The following is a 20494-nucleotide window of genomic DNA, read 5'->3' as shown; positions in this document are numbered from 1 at the left end:
ACACACACACTTGTTTTTTTACTAAAATTGCTCAGTCTGTAGAAAAGGTTGTACAATAGCACATACGCATACTATACAACACATATTATTAGGCACTAAGGCATCTCAACTTACTATTACCTGACTGATAACAGTGGGCTTCCAGATTTAGCATTATTATTTACTTCTTAAAAGAAAAAGAGAATGTTTTTCTGTATGATCTTAGAATATTATGTTGAATGTTTAGCATTTTCCCCAGACTGGAAGGTGAACAAACAGCTCCTTTATTCTAATCAGCAGTTCAGAGCATTAAAAAATTTTATTGCTTGTTTCTGCATCTGTCCAGGTGTACATTTATGAATAGATTAACCCATTTAAAGGGAACCATTCTTACCATGTCAACTCCTACATAGTACCCCAAGCTCTCATTGCCGGGTAGCAGGTCACAAAAAATGATGGTGCCTCTCTCTGGTCCCTCCCTGGTCTGCACCAGGACCCTTGAGTTGATCTCCAGTGGAGGAAAGTCTTGATCCTCTTCCACCAGACCGATATTGTCTACCTCCAGCTCACCCAAAGGTTCGTCATCATCATCCTCCCACAGTTCAAGCTTGTCCAAGGCTACAAACACACCACATTCATCCTCACAGCGGAAAAGCTGGCGGCCCTGGTAGGTGCCTTCCGTGAAGCCTTGACCCCGACCTTCCTCCTGGGATGGGAAAATAGAGGAAAGACAATGAGTCAAATTTAGAGAGCAAGTCAAAACAGGAGCAACAGAGATGAGCAACTTATTCTTCTAATTAGGAGGCCAGTTTGCAAAACGGCTTTCTCAGCATTCTTGAAGAAAGGTGAGTCAACATCCTAGAGCTGTGAGAGCATCTGATCGATTACTGCAGCAGGAATATGACTTGACTTACTGTGATGACAAATGCAAACATTTCTAGTACAGACACTGGATGATATAAGATATTGTGCATCTTTATCCACAGGCAGGTTCTTTGGATAGAAAAACTGCTGAATCACCATTACTGCTGGCAAAGCGAACATACTGAACTCTATGTAGTTAGGAGTATAATTCAGAATTTTATCATAAGCTTATATGCTAACTGAGGCAGCTATACTGAGGCGCAGTTTGAATGCTTTAGCTCCATCAGCCCACTCAAGAAAACAGCAGCTGGACTCTGAAGAATACAAACAACATTGTACTGCAATAAACAAGCCTTTGTACTGTATTTAATTATTGTACTGCATGTACAGTCCAGAATGAATAGCCTAGTTCAAAAACTCAGATTTTGTGATGAGATTAAAAGGAACAGAATTAAAATGTTGACCTTATCTTCTTACAATCGAACCAGTTTAAACACTGCATCTCTGTCTTAGCCTTGTGTAAACGGTAAACAGTTATGGCCACTTCCTTTAGAAGTTTAAGTACTAGCTAATAACTTCACATCTGTTAAATAAAACCTAAAATATCTGAAAATAAAACAAGCAATATACATTATTTAATCCCACATTTTTACTCAAAGCCATTAGATGCATGATTCACAAGATTGAAGCTTTACAGTTTGTTTTTTCAGTGTTATATTTACACAAACTGTCATTATCACACTGCTTTTTAAACCAAGTGAATTGAAACAGAAGTTGTCAATGTGTGGCATCATCGCTGTAAAAGCAATACAAATGTGAATATTTTGCTTTTCATTCAGCTTCTGCAGCACTGCTGTGTACCCTCAACAGTCATCAATACAGTTTAAAAAGTCTACAAAAAAGCTTTTTTATTGTTAGCTATGCTATTTTTGTTATACATTATTTCCAAAAATAGCAACAGTTCAAGAATTCAACAGTGCTTTTGTGTAAGGAGAAGATCTGGGGATCTTTTTCCCTCCCAGTACCATATAAATGACACTGACATACTTAGACTGACAACCTACATTCTTATCTATACTCAGTTTGTAACACAACTAAAAAAAATTCTTGAGCACTTTCACTAATCAGTGCCATGAGATGTAAGCGGAAATAGTGGTACTTCTGTAACTTATTAATTAAGTTACTTGAAGAATAAGTGTTTTATTTGCTGGAATCATTTGCAACAGTTTCCAGTTAGCCATCATGTCAAAAAAAAATTGTATGAGTCAAGCAAAAATCACCTGGTTTCAAACAGCACTCAAGAAACAGTTCCTGTTTTTTGTTATTCCTATTTAGTTTTCAGTTGTTTACACAGACATAGACATAATAACTGGTTTTCAAGATTTTTTAAGGTCATGCTAAAAAGTAATACATTGGTTTTAGTGATTATTTTACTTTTGCAAGCATTTGTCTCATATTAATTAGATACATGAATGAAGCTGAAATAAAACCTTTTTTAAGCCTGAAATGTTCTCATTTAAATTGTTACTTTTTTTTTTTTTTTTTACATTTAAACAATTTTGTCAGTCCTTTAAATTTTATTTAAACTATAGTGGTCATCTCATTTTTCATGAACAGATCAAAAATCAAATTAAGAATCTACATGGATACCATGTTTTTGCAAAAATGAGAATAAAACTGAAAGAGATCTCACCAGAAGTTCCACTCCAAACCAGATTCCAGAAAGAGCTCTATCAGGAAGCAGTGAGCCTTTGAAGCGGACCACACCAGGCAGAGGTTCATCCCCTGAGCGCAGCTGGACACGCACCTTGGAACCACAGTCAATATCACGGACACGCTCTAGCCGTGACTTGTTACAGAGTAGCGCATACCGTTCCTCACAGTTAGTAATGGGGAAGAGCAATTCAGCCAGCTTCTCATCCAGCTCCAAGACGTCCCGCTCATCCAGGCTCAAAACCACGTTGGTTTGGTCCAGAATACGGAGACTTTTCTTCCCCTTGCATGGGGGCAGCGTTCTTCCTAGGCTGTTGCGCTCCTGACAGGCCTGGCCAAGACTGCCACGGGGAATCCTCAGGGTCTTCTGGGGAGGCTTCTCCACTGTACACTCCTTTACAACCATGTAGAACCGCCAGTCCTCCCTGAAGCCCCCACTGGGCTTCTCCTGGCTCCACAGGGCAGAGCTCATGTCTGCATGCTAGGCAGAAGCTCCAATGTCAAGGCAACCTTGACCTGTGGTCTAAGAAGAAACGGGAAAAATTAGGAAAAACCCCCCCACAAAACCCCCGCCCAGAACACTTAAGGTTTGACCTAATAAGTGAAAGTGATGAGCTTACATTTCTGCAATGTAAATTAATGTGGTTAGACAGCTGCGGTTATGTGCTTTAATACCACAATAAGTTAAACATTAAAATAATTCATAACATTAACAATATTTCTAATCTAGAAATTTTCCAAAGCACAAATCAGAACTCAACTAACAAGAACAACTGCTCATTCTGTCTAAAAGTACAATTGAGCAAAAAACAAACAAACAAAAAACACACATTGGAACAGTTTCATTAATTAGATGCAAAAAGATGTGTGATGAGCCATACTGAAATTAACCACGGCAAAACTCTGGTAAAACGGTCTTAACTGCACTGAGAGTTCAGAAAATCTGTGATCCAGTTCGCTTGTTTTGGTTTCTTCTGAGAGATTGTTGTGCTCTTGTGTATTCTCCCTCATCTACATTCAGTAGACCAGTGATTTCTATTTAAAAATCAGCACTTTGTGTAAAATTACTACTTATTTCAAATTTCTAAAAATAGAGAGTGAGCAAACAGTTGACTTATTCTGACACTCTGGGTAAGACAGATACTAGTCGGGTGGATTTCCCCTGATCACACCTCAGATATGATTTTTCAACCACCCGACAGAGTCAAGAGCACACAATACTTCTACATCCGTCAATTGTTTCAAGCATGACAGCAGCTGCTGAACTGCGACATTTACTCCGTCAATACGCTGTTGTTTTTAAGAGCCTGAGTAACGTTAGACCAATTTTACAAGATTTTGTAAGGCTAACGCCATACATGGCTAAAACCCAACACAGATTGAAAATGAAAGTAATTTCAAACTGACACGCGCTGACCTGCTGTGACATTGAGTTAACGGGGTCTTTCAGATGACACCTACAAAGCGATACTATGACTTGCTTTAATCATCATTTTCCTTTGACAACATCAGCAGCGTGTCGCCGGGCAGAAGCTGTCAGTCAAAGGCCCTTTAAGAGAGGAAAGTGGCTAGCGTACAGTGAGCTAAAATGCACCAGACAGTCATTTACGTCCAGTGCCAACAACACGGACACCTTACCTTTGATATGCGTGAATTCGGTTAGTGGCTACAAATGGCTGTCATTTCGAAGTCCATTCCAGTTAGACAAATGCTTCTGAAAACAGGTTAAACTGCTCCCGTAATAACCTCTGATTAGCTAAATGGACAGCTAATGCTACTATCCTAACCAGCTAAGTATCACGCTAAAGTTAGCCTAGCGAGCCGGTCAACAGCAAGAAGGCTGGCAGAAGACTGCCACCTTCCTAAGTGTACTAAAAACATTTAAATACACCTATTCTCCACGAGAAATATGTGAAATAATACAGTGTATCGCTACATCTATGAGATATATTATTTACAGGAGACGACCACACTAAACTTAATGTATGACGTCCTCGTGTTCGCTGACAGACATTGGTTAGTCGTTTCTTTCTAAAACGCTGATTCGCTGTTTGTTTTGTCAATAACCAAGTCCCACTTTCTGGGGTTTTCCCACGGACGGCAGAAAGTGTAGTTAGGTTGGAGTGTGGCTTCCAAGGCAGATGATGCTCATCAGCTGCAGGCAGTTCAGAAATATTTATTTAAATAGAAGCAATTTTACACTATAATTATGAAATTAAAAAATTGGTATAAAATTAAATATGGCCTAAGAGTAAGAAGATTGACATTATTAATAGTAACATGTACTTAAGTATAAAATTGCTGGAGATCTGTCTGTGAAGGTTCTCAGTCTCAAGTGTTGGAGATCATTTGTAATTTTCTCAGTATAACCAAACAGGTTCGTTATATGTTCCAAGTTTTAAAGTGTCAAAGACAATACAGCCTCTCCATTGTGGTCCTGTGAGATTTCTTCTTCTTCTTTGGGCTGCTCCCTTTAGGGGTTCTCACAGTGGATCATCTGGCTCCATCTTACCTTATCCCTTGCATCTTGCTCTGTCACACCAACTCTTTGCATGTCCTCCTTCTATGAATCTTCTCCTTAGTCTTCTTTTTTTTTTTATTCCTGCTTGACAGCTCCATCTTTGACATTTTTTGTTCATGTTCATTATCTAAACTGGTCAACCCTGTGCTGTCCCTCTGATCTACTAATTTCTAATCTTGTCCATTCTGTTCTCCCCCAATGAAAATCTTAACATCTTCAGCTCTGCCCTATGCCTTTTTGTCATTGCCACCATCTGCATAATACATACATCTGCAACCATACATAATAGCAGGTCTCACTATCACTTCGTAAATCATCCCTTTCATTCTTGCTACTATTGTTCACACCAACTCTCACCTCGACCCACTCCAGCCTGCATACGCTTTTTTCTCCATTTCTCTTGTGCACTGTGCATTTCTTTGAATGGTGGACCCCAGATATTTAAACTCATCTACCTTCACTATCTCTGCTCCTAGCATCTTCATATTTAGAAGTTGTCTAATTCGTCTCTCTCTCATTCACACACAAATTCTGTCTTACTTCTACTGACTTTCATTTCTCTTCCCTTCACCTACACCTCTCTTCACCTCTCCAGGTTCTTCCACCTGCTCTGTACTTGCATTACAGATCAGTACAGATCAGACTCCTCCATGAACTCTTCTGTCAACTTACAACCATTTGGTCAACCTGTGTTGTTTTTAAATGTGCTTATGAATAAATTGATTGATTGATTGATTGATTGATTCCCACCCCAACCTGAAACACATCTGTCTCTCCTACCGCACACTTCATTAGTGTCTTACTGTCCTCATACATACTTCTTGGCCACTGCCGACTTTCTCATACAGTACCACAGTTCCCTCTTGGCACCATCAAGTTTGTTCAGTATGTGACCTAAATCTATATTTCTATAAAACAAAGGGGGAATGATGTGCTGCTGCAATTTCAAGTGTTTGCACTACTGTCTGGGGCCTGTTCATGAAACAGTAACCAAAATAAGATACAACTCTTAGATCATACCATTAAAAATATTTTGCTTGTCATGTCATCTTAGGGTGAAAAGCATGTCTCAGATCAGTAGTTTGAGCTCCAGTTATGGCTTTTTTTGTATTCATTGCTTTTTGGACTGACTACTTGTTACTATATTTCTAAAATATAGAATTACTCAGTTTCAACTATTACTATTCACAGTATTGTGACCATTCTTTTTTTTTTAAAGAAAATGACTAACCTACACAGCATGACTACTTTTGTTTTACAATTAGTACAAGTTGAACTCTCTGAAGCAGCTTTCTTGTAGTTTTTTAAGCAATCTTTTGGAATAACTCTCCAGGCTTCTTGAAGGACATTCAAAGCTCTTCTTTGGATATTGGCTGCCTTTTGTGTCAAGCTGATCCCTCAATGCTTCAGTAGGGCTCTGGGAAGGCCAATCCATGACTGATGGTGTGTTATTCTATCTAGGTCTGCTTTTACTGCATTGCCAATGTGCTTGAGATCATTGTCGTGTGATCATTGTAGTGCATTATTTTAAATCTGACAGTATTTTTCTGTTTTCTTTATATAATCATTTTTGACAAAATGCCCAACATCACTGGTTCAAATGCAGCTGTCTCTGAAACACAGGTTTACAGATGGCTATAGAGATTCACTGTTATACCTCTTTCCCTCCGTATCTCTTTTCATGCATATATACTGTTGCTGATTTGAAATTAAAAAAATACATTTGGTTTGATCAGTCCATAAGACTGTTTTACACATTTTTAGTCCAGGTTTTTATATTCTGGCATAACTCAGTTCTTTCTCTCTGTTTCCCTTCTTTGACTGAGACCATATAACAAGTCAACCACCCTACTATGCCAGTAGAGCTTGAATTAGCTCCAGAATTTAAATATCTTGGGGTCATTATAGACCCAACATTATCCTACAAGAGTCACATAAATAAAGTGTCCCAGGTACTTAAATTTAATGATCGAAATTTTAATCATATACGTAATAATTTAAATATGAATGTTGCCAAAACTTATTTTTACTCAATGATCATCTCTCATATGGACTATTGTTTGACGTCCTGGTCACTTGCTTGTCCAACAACACTTAAAACTATTGAAAACATTTATAAAAGAAGTTTAAAACTACTTGACAAAAAACCAACTTCCCACCACCACTGTCATGTGTTAAAAAAACATAAATTACTGAACTTCAATAACTTAGTGAAACTTAAAAGAGTGTGTTTAATATATAAAGTCTTACACTCCCTTGCTCCACCACCACTAAAGCAGTTCATTAGGCATAAAGAAAGCTCAGACAGGCCCACTCGAGCTTCAATCCAAGGAGACTTGTTTATACCCCACAGACGGACAGCATTTGGGCAGAACGTCCTCTCTGTTAAGCCATCTGTGGAACAGTCTTTCTCAACCCATTAGAGAATGCTCGACATTCAATTTGTTTAAGGCAAAGGTTAAAAACTGGTTATGGACAAATCAAGTGTGTGATCATGTATGAGTTGTATAGTTTTAATGTTTTATTTGGGAACAGAATGGTGTGTATGTGTAAGTTTGGTGATGGAGTTTTTATTATGAATGTATGATGAATTTTTATGAATTATTATGTCTATTTTTTATGTTTAAGGACAATAGATGGAAATTAGCCTTTGGCTATAATCTGGTATGTTTACATTCATGTAATTTTTTTTTTTTTACATTTATGTTCATTAACATGCACTGTCCTAAATAAAATAAATAAATAAATAAATGTTCTCACCTTATGTGAATCTGATTCAAGTACTTTAGCTGCATTTATTCAATCAGGATTAACAGAATGGGAATTATCTTTTTATAGGATGTTTTTTTAATTACATATCTGCTTAATGAGCATTATATTAAAAGACAGAAAATAGAAACCAGTTTACATACATGACAAAAACAGGTAACATAGACAGCATAAATATAGTATATAGTGTAAAACAGAATACACCCAATTTCCACCAAACATTCCACAGAGTTGTAAACTCATTCCTACAACAAACAACCAGAAAAAAAACATCTAACAAAATGTGCTCTATAAACTTTTCTGCTGTGATAAGTTTTAACAAACAAAAATTGAAACTTGTCATGTCAGTAATTTCTACTTTTAACTTGCACATTAAGGACTGTAAGAATACTCTTTGTAAATGTCCCAGACAGTTTTCTGTATCAGTACAGTAAAAACATGCATCTGATCTGATACAGAAAATTGTTTTTCTTTTTTTTCCCACTCCAAAACAGCATATTTGCCTCTGCCCTTCTATGCAAACTTCAAATGTAACATTTTTTTGTAACCTAAAGACAATGTAACTGGACATGTGTAGCTGTTTCTGACTGAAGGATATGAAGGTGTTACAACTCTTCCATAACGGTAACCACAGACTATACAGTCTTACATTCTGTAGTAAAATTTCACACCTCTTTCCACTAACAACTACAAAATAAAATAAAGAAACAAAAAATAAAAATAACACTTCTGCTGTTACTATGAGTAGTAGAAGTTGTGTTGGTGATGTAAAAGGTAGTATTTGTTATGGTATAAAGCAATGCCACACCACTTCCACCTATAAAACCCCAATAAAGAGGTGTATGTATTTTGCAACCTTGAAAAAACACTGATCCAAAAAATTTTTAAAACCCTATTACACATATTTTAAATCTCAAATAAAAATAGAAACTATTCCTGTAATAAATAAAATACATTTTCTTGCAAAGTAAAGTCCTTTGCCACTGTAATACAAATCAGAAGATCAGTCTTGATTCCAGTTGCTTCATTTCTTCTGCATCCTCCAAACTGAGATCATTGTTTCTTAACCTATAATGCAAAAAGAAGAGACAGTAGTAGTAAATAAATGAACAGGAGACATGGGAACAAAAACAAAGAAAAAAAATATTCTAGCATACACCAAACTGATGCATTTTTTTCTTGGCACTGAAACTGACAAACAACTTGTCTGGATGCAAACAGTCCAAAAGTGGATGCTCTAAAGAATATAAGGAACTTTATATTCATGAGTGTCAGGCTTGCTGAGCATTACATACCATACCGATGTCACATATGTATTGTGTTTAAGGGCTTGAATCAGACATTCCACCCCCATTCTGGTTATGCAGTTTTCTGTCAACCTTTAACAGGAAATAAGAGGGTGGAGCATTTTAAGCACTGCTGTGCAAGCAGTGGTTACCATCAAACCAGACAGCTATTGGTAATCTGCATACAACTTGTGTCTAACACTTACCAAAGTTCCTGCAGTGATGTGCTCTTCCTGATGAGATTAGCGAGGGCACATGCTCCTGCACTCCCTACACCATTGCCTACCAGGCTGTAAGCAAAATGTGCAGGGATGCGTTTTCAAAAACAACTGATAAAACATCCTAACATATCATGTAAATAGCACTTTCATGGTTTTCATAATGTGAAAGTTAAGCAAACATGTTCCAGAATTATTGCAAATCTTACCTTAGCCACACCAGAGAGTTGCTTTTCTCAAGACTACTAGCAAGGGCCTCAGTTCCTGCATCACCTATCCTATTGCCCCATAACCTGGAAATGCAAAGAAATACTGTAAATGAAAATTCATCAACAATAAAACATGACATTTTATGGGAAACACTTACCCTAAGTACGCCAAGGTTTGATTGGCTTTCAGTCCCTCTGCCAGCTGCTTTGCTCCTTCTGCTGTTATGTTATTGTTGCCTAGCCTTGAAGAGAAGAAGGTTATTTGTTAATCTTTTGGTCATTGGGCCAACAGTAGAGTCACATTTGATGACAAACGCTGACCTTAAAGAAATGAAGACCTGCTTGGTCTTCAATAAATAAGAAAAATCCTGCATGCAAGCATCAGTTAATTTGTTGTTGAAGAGCCTGGAAAGAAACAAAAAGATTTTGAAAGTTGGCTGATAAAATTTAATTTAACTGGCAGTATTAATCATCTTGATAATACATACGCAATTTTCTGAAAGCTGTCACACTGGATGACTTTAGCAATCAGTTTGCGGATGCCCTCATCTGTAATGTTGTTATTTCTGAGGCTAAGGAAGGAACAATAGGCATTTCAGAATAAAAACTGCTCCTCTCTTAGAGTGAAAGCAGTTAGAGAGTTTGTTCACTCTAATGAATTGCCGTTCAATCTATTAACCAAGGAAATTTAACAAACGAGAAATGTGTAATTTCCACTTACTAAAGGGAATTGCAAATGTGCATGCACGGGAGAAGCTGTTCCACTCCAACATCACCCACAGAGTTGTTGTCCAGCTGGAGGCCTACAGGATTTCTTAAGTGCTGGAGCACATAAGCAAGCGCAGTGCACTCTACAGGTCCGATATTACAGTATGTCAATTTCAGATGGTCCACCTCCAACTTGCTCATAGCATCTTTAGCTATCTGACTCTCCTGCATCTCATAGAGGCATTTTATAAGCCACACAAAGTCGGGCATTGCATGCATGCTCTTCTTTTCCCCTTGTACAGGTTGGGGAATGGACCTAAAGTGTTTCTGAATGCCTTTGGAAAGGCATTTTGCCACCTGTCTGGCCTTTTTTTCCACCGCAGCGCTGGGGCAGCAGTGGAGCCACAGATTTTGATGGCGCTGGGACAATAGTCCAGACACAAACATGGCTGTGATTTGCAGATTTGGTGTCTCTGCTGCTTTACTTTCCTTCTCTGAAGCTTGCTGTTGTTGATCACTGGAAGGCAAGCAGGCTCCAAAGCAGACACGGGTCAGACCTGTCTCCCTCATGTTCTCTAGCTCAAAGAGCTTTGGGATAACTGAACGGTTAGTGTTACTTGACAAAACAATGAAGAGAGCAGCAAAGAAACATTGCAATGTCACATGACTGAATTCATAGCACTTGGAGTGGGTAGAGGACATATCTTTGCTTTTTATGAGAAAAACCATGCAGATATCCTTTTCAGTTACACCACATGCTTCAAGGTCTGTACCTGAAAAAATATAACAGGTAGATCTTATCCCCTCAAATGCAAGCTGTCCAAGAAGAAGGACTGTTTTTAGGTGCTCCTGTAGCCAGCCTAAACCCATCGTGCTCTTCAGAGGACTTTGGTGCTGGAGAAAGTGCTGTAAGATCATCAGGTAAACATCTGTAATTGTTTTGGGGCTGCCTTCTCCACAGCCCAGCAGCTCCTTGTGGCACTGTGAAACTATCCAGCAGAGAACTGGACTGTGACATAGTCCAAGTAAAGCTGTGTTCGCCTGCATTGACTCTAAAACCTTAGCGGCTACAGTGGGGTCCCTGTGATGTTTCCGTACAAAACAGTCAATCCCAGCTGGGGAAAACCCTTTCAGGACAACCTCTTTGCGTAGGTGCTTCTTTAACAATGGGCTCACTGCTTCTGAACGGCCAGTGACCACTTTCTGCACCCCCTTCATGAGGGAACCCTGGATTAAGTTGAACAATAATACATGAACAGGTGCACGCTGGGTGGGGCAGCAAACTCTGTGTTCATCTGTAAAGCTCTGCTTGAGCTCATCCAGGCCATCAAAAGTGAACAGGATTTGATGCGGGTGGTCCAAGATGAACTGGAAAATTTCTTCTTGATTCCGGTCTGGCCAGCAGCAGTGCTGAAACAACAACTCCTGGACTGACAGTTCATTGTGCTCTGAATTCAACCTACGACAGCTGAATGGAAATAGAAGGAGAAAGTCTTGAAGGGCTAACCCTCGAGCCCAAAGCAAGTGCAGCCTCTGGAGAAGGGTGCTTTTTCCACTGCCTGCCTCCCCAGATACTAGCACTGTGTCGGCCTCCTCATTCACTATACCCGCCAAACCAACGATGTCTTCCAATCCCAAGGGTCCATGGGCATTAACTTCAGCTAGTTCCAGCTCGCCGTCAGTGTAAATGTCATCAAGAGACATATGGCTAGTTCCCCCATAAGTGCTGAGAAAGCAGGCCTGAGCAGACACAGAGCTGCTCAGCTTCTTCTGGTACTTTAAAAACTCTGTGAAAGAAAAATTTGTGAAGAACAGATGGAATGAGTGAACAAGTCATCATTTCATACATCCTGTATCTCTTTGGTAAAATGTGGAACATGCATAATCTTGTAATATAATCTGCCAATTTTGTGTTTCAAAGCATAACCAGAAACCTTCTGTATTTCGGACATTATTCCCTTGAGGGTGATCAAGGATAGCTTTACTCATAAAAACAATACATATTGCTGCGATTTTAAACATTGCTTTTTACAGTAACAGACCTTTGGGAGGAGTCAGGTCCCTCTGGTTAAGTGGAAATCCAGGTTCTTGTTTTTGGTGAATGTACTGCAGGAGAACCGATGCTGCTAAATCACCTCTGGATCTAACATGGTCAAGCAGACGCCTTGCCTGATTGATCACATGGACATGGATGAAAATAATAAAAAGTTTATTTTTGACAGTTATTTGGATTGTTGCAGAGTTATATAAAAGACCAACTTACATATTCATAATCTAATAATGCAACAGCAGAAAGAGCTTTACCTTGCTTAGCTTAGCACAAAGACAGGCAGCAAGTGGTAAAAACCTTGCCTGGATCTATACAAAGGCAGCAAGATATGTTTACCAGTTTTCTTTATATTATTTTATATTACTTGTATAATTACTCAGGAATATCAGAATAGTATTAGATCTATTTAAAGTAATAGTATTGACTGATAAAGTAACATAAAAAATAACAAAAATACTCCAGCACTTCTGTCTGTATGACATCTAAGTATCAGGAATTCAGAAATAATGACAAGCTTCATTCCAAGACAGTTTAAAGGTAAAGAACAATTGCATAAAGTTGTCAAACCACATTTTAACAATGTGACATTCAGGTGCTTACAGTACCTGTTGGGTGGGAGTATATATAGGTAACCGCACTTCATCACAATCAGCTGAAGAAAAGTGACCCGAATCCAGCAGAGCTTCTAGAACACCATCAACACAGCCCTGAAGCTTGTGGACAAGGCTCGGTCGTTGAGCCAGAAGAGTTTGATTAGAAGTGCTCTGACGTTCATCGTTTTCTTCTAGATTTGAGCAGGATTCAGAGAAAGAGAGCCCCACTGCCTGTGCTTCAGGCAAAACCAGTTTGAGAGCATGTAGAAAGAGCCCACATGTGTCCACACCCTTTGTATAGACCAGATCAAGCAGCTGTCTTGCATTGGTATACAGTGTTCTTCCTGGTACCTGTATGTTCTGGTAGTCCTCCCATATGAGCGCCCCCTGGGCAAGCAGTATATCCAGAACCCTCTCCAGATGCTCAGCTGACCCACTGCTGCACAGTGCATGCAGTATCTTCGTCCTTTGTTTAAGCACTAGTTCCTCGGCAAGCATTCTTTCTCCATATCAGTGCCCATGCTCAGGGACATTCAGTTTGTGGTTACTTCTGCTTCTTGTGGTGTGAAAACCTGTCACAGCAAATGGCCAAATGTCAACATGTTACTATGGGCCAACTAGAGCTTCCTTCTTTCTTTTCTAACTCTGTTTTGAATACCATACAGCAGTACATGTCATTTTGTGCGTCTTTCTCTTAAGCCATAACAAAAAGTTAAACCAGAATGAAAAGAATATATGGCTACCATTACATACACAGCAAATGTGTTGCTGGTCCCTTTAAAACATGTACAAGTACGAAATAGCTGACTAAGCGACCTCAATTGCAGACGTAAGTAACACAAAATAAAACCACAAAAAAGAACACTTACTTACTTGGCTTTCTTTCCTCCCTCTGTCATACGAACAGAGCCGCTGTAGAGTTATAGGGTCCTACCCCTTCCCTATTCTGCAGCTGAAAGTGAAACTTTCCCTGATTCCAAGTCCCTCCCATAATATGGTAACTAAATACAGGCGGAGATGTGGCATAGACGCAATGGTCAACTTCTCTGGTGCTTTCCAAACAGAGCAAACAATGGTGACTTGATACTTAAGGTTGGTTAAATATAGCTTGCCACACTCAAGCGCTTACATTTCACTGAGACTTCCACATCCTCTTGTCTCGTTTGCAAGATACTGCATTCTTCAGACCACAAAGAGGAACTGCAGTTTTTAAAAAAGCAGAAGGTTGAATAGAAAGGGTAATTTGGGGTGGGATTTTTTTCTCTCTCTTCTTTTAAAGAAAGTGGCGGAAACTTTTACGGGTCTTAGGTATTTCCAATCCTCATTGCAGTTTGGTGTTGCAACCACTTGATGGAACTATTGCATAAGAAAACAACATGGTGTCGGCACAGATTTTCCACTTTTAGCAGTTTCTTTTTGTATCACTAAAGCTGTCTTCTTCGAATCAATTCAATCAGAGCTCAAACTGTGTCTGTGGGCACAAGATACTGCGGTTCAATTAGAAATCAAGCAGAAAATCCCAGCAGATTCATAAAGAGGTTGTAGGAAATCATCTTGCTGCGGTATCAGTTTTACAATGTTAGAACAGAAACTGAGAACCTGCAGTGTAGGCTGCATGCTGTGCATCTGATCTAAACTTCAAAAAAACCCAACCCTAAAACCGCACATAATGCTCCTTACTCCCTCTGCATTCTTTGAAGCTGAGATAAAATAGGTGCGAGAGTGACTTTTCGGGCAGTCATATATTTATCATTTTCATTATTACAGCTCCCTCCTGAGTAACATGATTAGCTTATTGTGTGTGTTCGCTGTGCCCTGTTCGAGAAAATCCTCAAACACTCAAGGGCAGGAGTAATCAAAGACAAACTGGAGTAAAACTTTCAAACGGGAGTTTCTCTTCTTCTTTTGCTTGTTCTTCTTGTCTGAAAACAGGCAACTCCACCAAGGGGAGTGTAATGCAGAGTGCTCTCTGTCAGGCATCTTACTTGAAGCTTTAAGGTGGAGTTCTGTTATCCAAATCACAGCAGGGGGGTCGAGAGAAGTTTCAACACATAAGAAAAAGGGTAAAATAATGTCGAAAATAAAAAAATAAAATACACACACGGTCCCAAAAGACATAGCTGTATATTTCTGTGCTCTGTTTAGAGACTGTTCCAAACACTTTTTTTATTGCAGGAAAAATATGTAACTCCACTTCATTTGTTTGGACTATATAATATTCTTCATTATTAGTATTATTTTTATATTATTAGGAGCTGTTTTGTTGTTCAATCACTTTAAAGACAACTATATATATATATAAAAAAAATTCTTTATCCTTCAAGTAGAGGTCCTCTGCCAGAGGCCTGGGAGCTTGATGGTCCTGCACAGTATCTTAGCTGTTCCTGGGACTGCGCTCTTCTGGACAGAGATGTTGCTCTTGGGATGTGCTGGAGCTTGGTGGTCACGCCACCAAATGCTGGGATTACCACTAAGACTACCGTTGCCTTCATCCTCCACATCTTCTGGAGTTCTTCTCTTAGCCTTTGGTACTTTTTCAGCTTCACATGTTCTTTCTACCTGATGTCTCTGTCATTCAGTATAGCTACTTCTATCCCTATGGCTGTCTTCCTCTGTATGTGTATGCGTGTTTGTGTATGTTATTTACTTATTTATTTTTCACGACAAGCTTGAAATCGCAAATTACATCAAATTACGCTTGAACCACAGGATCTAATCCCTATCTTGGACTTTATTGGACATGAGTGTTAAGTCTTGACCCACCCAGCACTAAATAACCTCACCCACTAAATCAGCTTTAAACTGCATGTCTATGAGTAAGAGTGCAGCTCGGGGCTGGATCCTTCTCACTCCTGTAACAGAGATGGAATACTTTGGCTGCAGCCCTTTTATCACTGTGCATTCTTTCTGTGCAGATATCAAAAGCACATGTTGTGAGCTCAGTGTTAAGCCAGGTGCACTGATGGGCTGTTTGTGTACTGATTGCTTTACCAGAGATTCAGAACTCCCAGAAGCAAGCCGGCATGTTTCATTTTTAGTGTAATCTTACAGTTACACAAAGTTTGCTTGTTTTTAAAACATATGTAGTGAACTTTGAAACTACTATATTGCAAAAAAAATAATATAACATAACATAACATGATATGACAAAATCAAACAGTCAAATAATCAGAAGCTGTAATTGATCACTGTCAGGGAAATTCGGTACAATGACACCACAAACATGAGCACACCGATTTGCATTATTGTTAAAATGTATTGACTTAAAATCAGTCAGCTAACAGTTTATGTTTTTGTATGAGATAGTGCTTCCTTAACAGGTTACTGAAATTATAGTGGCACTTTGTCAAAAAGACTTTGGAAAACAGTCATATCTTTTTTATAATTAAAAGTTTAATATTTGTTTCAGAGATCAGTTCCCATAACTCCTAAACATAATTCTCTAGGAAACATAAATAAGATGGAATATTAGAGATGTTTTAATCAAAATACAGAGAACTTCAAACCAGTGATGCAAAAAAAAAGCATTCTTCCCAGTGTGCTTGTTTACACAAGCAGTAAAACTTTTATTTTAACAGGTTGCAAACTAAAAACAACAAGGCAGCCATGTTATCTGTGGTATTGCAGGTTAAAAAGCTGAGTGTGTGGTATATTGACATGCTGTAATATTGCTTTCCACTGAGAGAATAGCTGAGTGAATTACCTCATTCAATTTCTAAAGTTAAAGTTGGAGGACAACTAGTGCAGCATGCATAAATATAAGCCATAAAATGCCTTTTATATTGGAAGGATTTATGTATAATTAGAAATAGCCTCTTCAAGCCAGAAAGACAAGTATTCAGCAGAGGAAGTGGATGGCGTCGCTTTCGGAGCTGACGGGTTAAGAGGAGCATGTGTCCATGATGATGTGTGTATGGGTGTGTGTGTCAATCAGGATTTAATTGACAGGAAGATTAAAGCTCACATCTGAGAGCTCCCTTTTTGCAGGAGCAGCCAAGTTGAAGGAGTCTGGTCTCCGGCATCTGCCCGAGGTTTAGGGTGCTGTGCTCAAGGTTAGCGCAAGCACCCTGCTGAGTGTGCGCTGTCTGAGATGGGTCCTACTTGTTGGACATTCATTATCAAACTCTGTTTGCGCCTTTCATCTGCAGCTCTTTGCAGCACTCAACGTAAACTACAGAGGCACCTTGCAGCTTGACACCTCTCCATTCAGTCTGTACCTTAAACAGCATGCTGCCACATCAAAGAGCTGCGGCTGCCTTTGATGTTGCAAAAAGAAAGAGCTCCAATGATCTACTAAAAACCAATGCAACTTTCTGGAGCCTTGTTTTATTCATTTGCTATCTCGAGAAGTCTGGAGTCAGCCTCTGGAAGTCCAGACAGATTTGGACTTTGAAAAAGTTGGACAGTGCAATTTGCAGAATGGAGTGAAAAGGAACAGTCTGCTGCCTTTTGTGTTGTTGTTGTGGCAGGGTTTATATCTTATGGTGAGCTATTTAATTCATAAGTTAAAGCGGATTAAGACTGAGTTTAGATATAAATGTATGTAAAATGGCAAAACAACTTTGCTCTCTGTGTTATTACATCAGTTCATGCAATAAAACTGCAAAGATCAGGCCACATATCAATATCACGGATCCTCTTAAACCTCTCATGCATATTATAGACTGCTGTAGATGCAAAACAATCTATTTTAACTTTTTAAAATGGACTCACCGTATAGCCTCACAATCTCTTTTGCTTGGCAAAGGTAAAATAAAGGATGCATAGAACATTGTTCTTTACTTCTGCCATTCATTTGACCAAGTTCTTCAAAAACATAGGGATCAGAATATACAAGACAAAATTAAACTGTGATCCTTGTTTGTTGTTTGTTTTTTTTTATACCCAATACTAAATAACATAATAATAACTTAATAAACAGATTGTGTTTGCTTAAAATGTTCACATTGTTCTGGAGTTATGATATATAAGAAATACTGGACTAGTGGAAAAATAACTTTCAGTCCTATGCACGAGCCTCCACAGCACCAGAGCTAAACAAAGTCATTGCCATCTTAGTAATTACAGGATGAATTAAATCCTTCTAATTATGATTTCATCAGCTATAACAAAGGAATTGTCCAAAATGAAAAGTGGCATTTAATGAAAATGAGTTCTGGGTCAGTCACACTGAACTTTAACACTTTGTCAGCGTCTTTCCTAATTGAATGAACTTGACAATAATTGAAGTGTTTTATTTTTGCCCTTCTTTAGACACATAAAAGACTGCCATGGCAATTAGCTTTAATTCTCTATTTTCCCCTTTTCTTTTCATGCTCTTGAGGAGGCTGGGACCGGCATATTCCGATCATTTGCATTATCCAAAGCAAATCTGCTTTGAAGTTCTGAGATTCTGTAAGAAAAAAGAACCACTTATCCCACATGAAAAAATGTTCAAAGCTCATAAATTCACTGGAACAGATGTACATTATCATTGGATTTGCCTTTCCCCCTCTCTTTGCTCCTTTATTGGTAATAGACTACCTCATGTCCTTCTCATCCTTTAGCGTTTAGCATCTTCCCTTTACAGAAGCTAGCACCCTGCTGTGCCAATCCACACTTCAAAGCTTTTTGCCTATCTGCTGGAAACAAAGCACAGAGGACATATTATGGCAGCCTCTCATTTCCCCATATTTAAGTCAATATCATTGCGTCTTGCCAGTGGTATCACAGAGATGGGGTATTTCTAAAAGACCATTCCTTCTAACCCATGTCTCCCAACAACTCAAATATAACACAGTACACATTCACAGCAGCTGTTTATCCTATTATAGTCCCAGCTAATGTGGATTTTTTCCATGACAGTCACCAGACTCTTCATAGCCTTAAATATGGAATAACCACACACATGGTTATTATCTCAGTAATGACTTTAAACTAAACATAAAAAAAATAATCAAGGTTTAGAAAAATCACTGTGTCACTATTAGGAAGTAAACTCTGCTGTGCTGAGCTCCTCACCTTTAATTACACTAAGCAACTGTCACCTTCAATAATATCCTCTTAGCCAACAGCACACTTAAATACCTTTATGATGTGCAGTGCTGAGAGAGTGCAGCTCTTTATTTTCTTCTGTAAGCTGCTTTTCTTGGTAATTGTTCACTGTAATTGCTGTTAGCAGAGGTTAGGTATGGAGGCCTATCTCCTCCCACCACTCCCCCTGCCAGTGGCAGACACCCTCAGACATCGGTGCGTTGGTGGTTCTTTGTGTCCGGGGATGGGCGTCCAGGTACACACCGGCTCACTCCTGGTGGCTGCTTGTCGAGGCCTGGAGCCTGGGGCTCGCTCGGGTCCCTTCGGGGGGTGGGGTGCCCTCGGCCTCTGGGCCTGGGGCTCGGTCACTCTGGCACAGCTGGCTGCCGGCTTCTGCTCCGCGGCTGCTGAGTGACCCCTCATCTGGGGCTCTCCTCAGCTCTTTCCGGGAGAGTGGCACGGTTGTCCCTCTGTTGGTCTTCCTTGGTCTCCTGTGCTCTGAGGGCCTCTGGATGTCTGGAGCCTGGATCTCCTCCATACCTGCTTCATGTCCTGGAGGACGAGGCTGTGGCCCCCCACACCCTCTAGCAGATCATTACATGAAGGAACCTTTTGAATACAAGCGCGCTCATGCTCACAGGTGTACACACGAGTGCTCACACACACAAACTACACCCTTTTTGGCTCCTACCTCAAAGCACACTGCGCTGTCGATCTTACATGCTGCACAATAATATTCAACATTTAGTATTTACTGTTATATTCACATAGATTATCGCGATGATGTTGTTCAATATATTGCTCTCTTTTTTTGCTTGTATTCTCTTTTTTCTTTCTCAACAGGTGATCCAGGTGATTGATATATGTATTTTTTGTTTGTTTGTTTGTTTTTGTTTGTTTTTGTTTTTTGCCCTTTATCACCGTTCCTCTTCCCCGCTGTTTTTCTTTCCCTACCTCTCTTTCTTTCTCCCTTTTCTTTCCCCCAGTCATGTCTGTCCCGTGTGTAGCAAGTGAAAATAAAATAAAATAAATAATAAAAACAAAGGTCAATCAAATGGACCAATACGGCAAGGGATGGTCCATTTGGTAAAGTAAATCCATTGGACATCTTTCTTGGCCTTTAGACAATAATTCTGATGGCAAAAGAACCAAACGGGACAGGCCAAAAAAAGAAAAAAAAGAAGTAGAGTTTATGTATAACTGACTCTGTGCCATATGCTCAGACTTTCTATCTATGGTGTAAGCCAGAAGTTGACCTTCCATCCATCAGTACCTCTAGATCATTTGCACGTATTTATATTGACTATTTTTATTAACTAGACTTTAAACTCATATCGGCACTCGAGTTTGCACAGCATATAGCATTCAAGGACAGAGAAGACCTGATTGCAACTCTAGCAATTAATAAAATGCTACTACTATTGCTATAAACAATAATAGTAATAACAACTGAATTATAACATTATGGTTTAACAGCACACAAAAACACTTTTCAGGTGGATGAAAATGTAATGAATCTGGTCGGTAGACCTTCCTATTTATTGCAATTTATCTTAATTTGCCCAACAGTTT

At 39.2% G+C, this 20494-nt stretch overlaps 2 protein-coding genes across 7 annotated transcripts in view; both read right to left on the bottom strand.

Moving 5' to 3' along the window:
- Window positions 1-4563, bottom strand: part of cylda (cylindromatosis (turban tumor syndrome), a) — a 25121-nt gene extending 20558 nt beyond the window's left edge. For all 3 annotated transcript variants that reach the window (XM_005912975.2, XM_005912976.2, XM_005912977.2), the window contains exons 1-3: window positions 4195-4563; window positions 2537-3079; window positions 374-685 (exon numbers count right to left, since the gene is read on the bottom strand). In XM_005912975.2, coding sequence (XP_005913037.1) covers window positions 374-685; window positions 2537-3028 — 804 coding nt within the window. In that variant the 5' untranslated portion in view covers window positions 3029-3079; window positions 4195-4563. The remainder of the gene's footprint in view (window positions 1-373; window positions 686-2536; window positions 3080-4194) is intronic.
- A 3341-nt stretch (window positions 4564-7904) lies between these two features.
- Window positions 7905-14125, bottom strand: nod2 (nucleotide-binding oligomerization domain containing 2). 4 transcript variants are annotated; one of them, XM_005912978.3, is made up of 12 exons: window positions 13780-14123; window positions 12923-13482; window positions 12572-12625; window positions 12310-12436; window positions 10281-12054; window positions 10048-10131; window positions 9881-9964; window positions 9718-9801; window positions 9560-9643; window positions 9339-9422; window positions 9142-9225; window positions 7905-8914 (listed from the first exon to the last, which is right to left on the bottom strand). In XM_005912978.3, exons 2-12 carry the CDS (start codon window positions 13406-13408, stop codon window positions 8842-8844), a joined length of 3018 nt encoding a protein of 1005 aa, XP_005913040.1. In that variant the 5' UTR covers window positions 13409-13482; window positions 13780-14123; the 3' UTR covers window positions 7905-8841. The 4 variants fall into 4 exon arrangements, with proteins under 4 accessions (XP_005913040.1, XP_005913041.1, XP_005913042.1 ...); XM_005912979.3 differs by having other exon boundaries at window positions 13784-14123; XM_005912980.3 differs by lacking the exon at window positions 12572-12625 and having other exon boundaries at window positions 13780-14120.
- Window positions 14126-20494: the final 6369 nt, after the last annotated feature.

This window comes from Haplochromis burtoni, unplaced genomic scaffold, assembly GCF_018398535.1.
Source record: "Haplochromis burtoni strain Fernald_Lab_line unplaced genomic scaffold, NCSU_Asbu1 Contig_2, whole genome shotgun sequence".
NCBI classification, from domain to species: domain Eukaryota; kingdom Metazoa; phylum Chordata; class Actinopteri; order Cichliformes; family Cichlidae; genus Haplochromis; species Haplochromis burtoni.
This window is presented reverse-complemented; position numbering and strand designations above follow the sequence as displayed.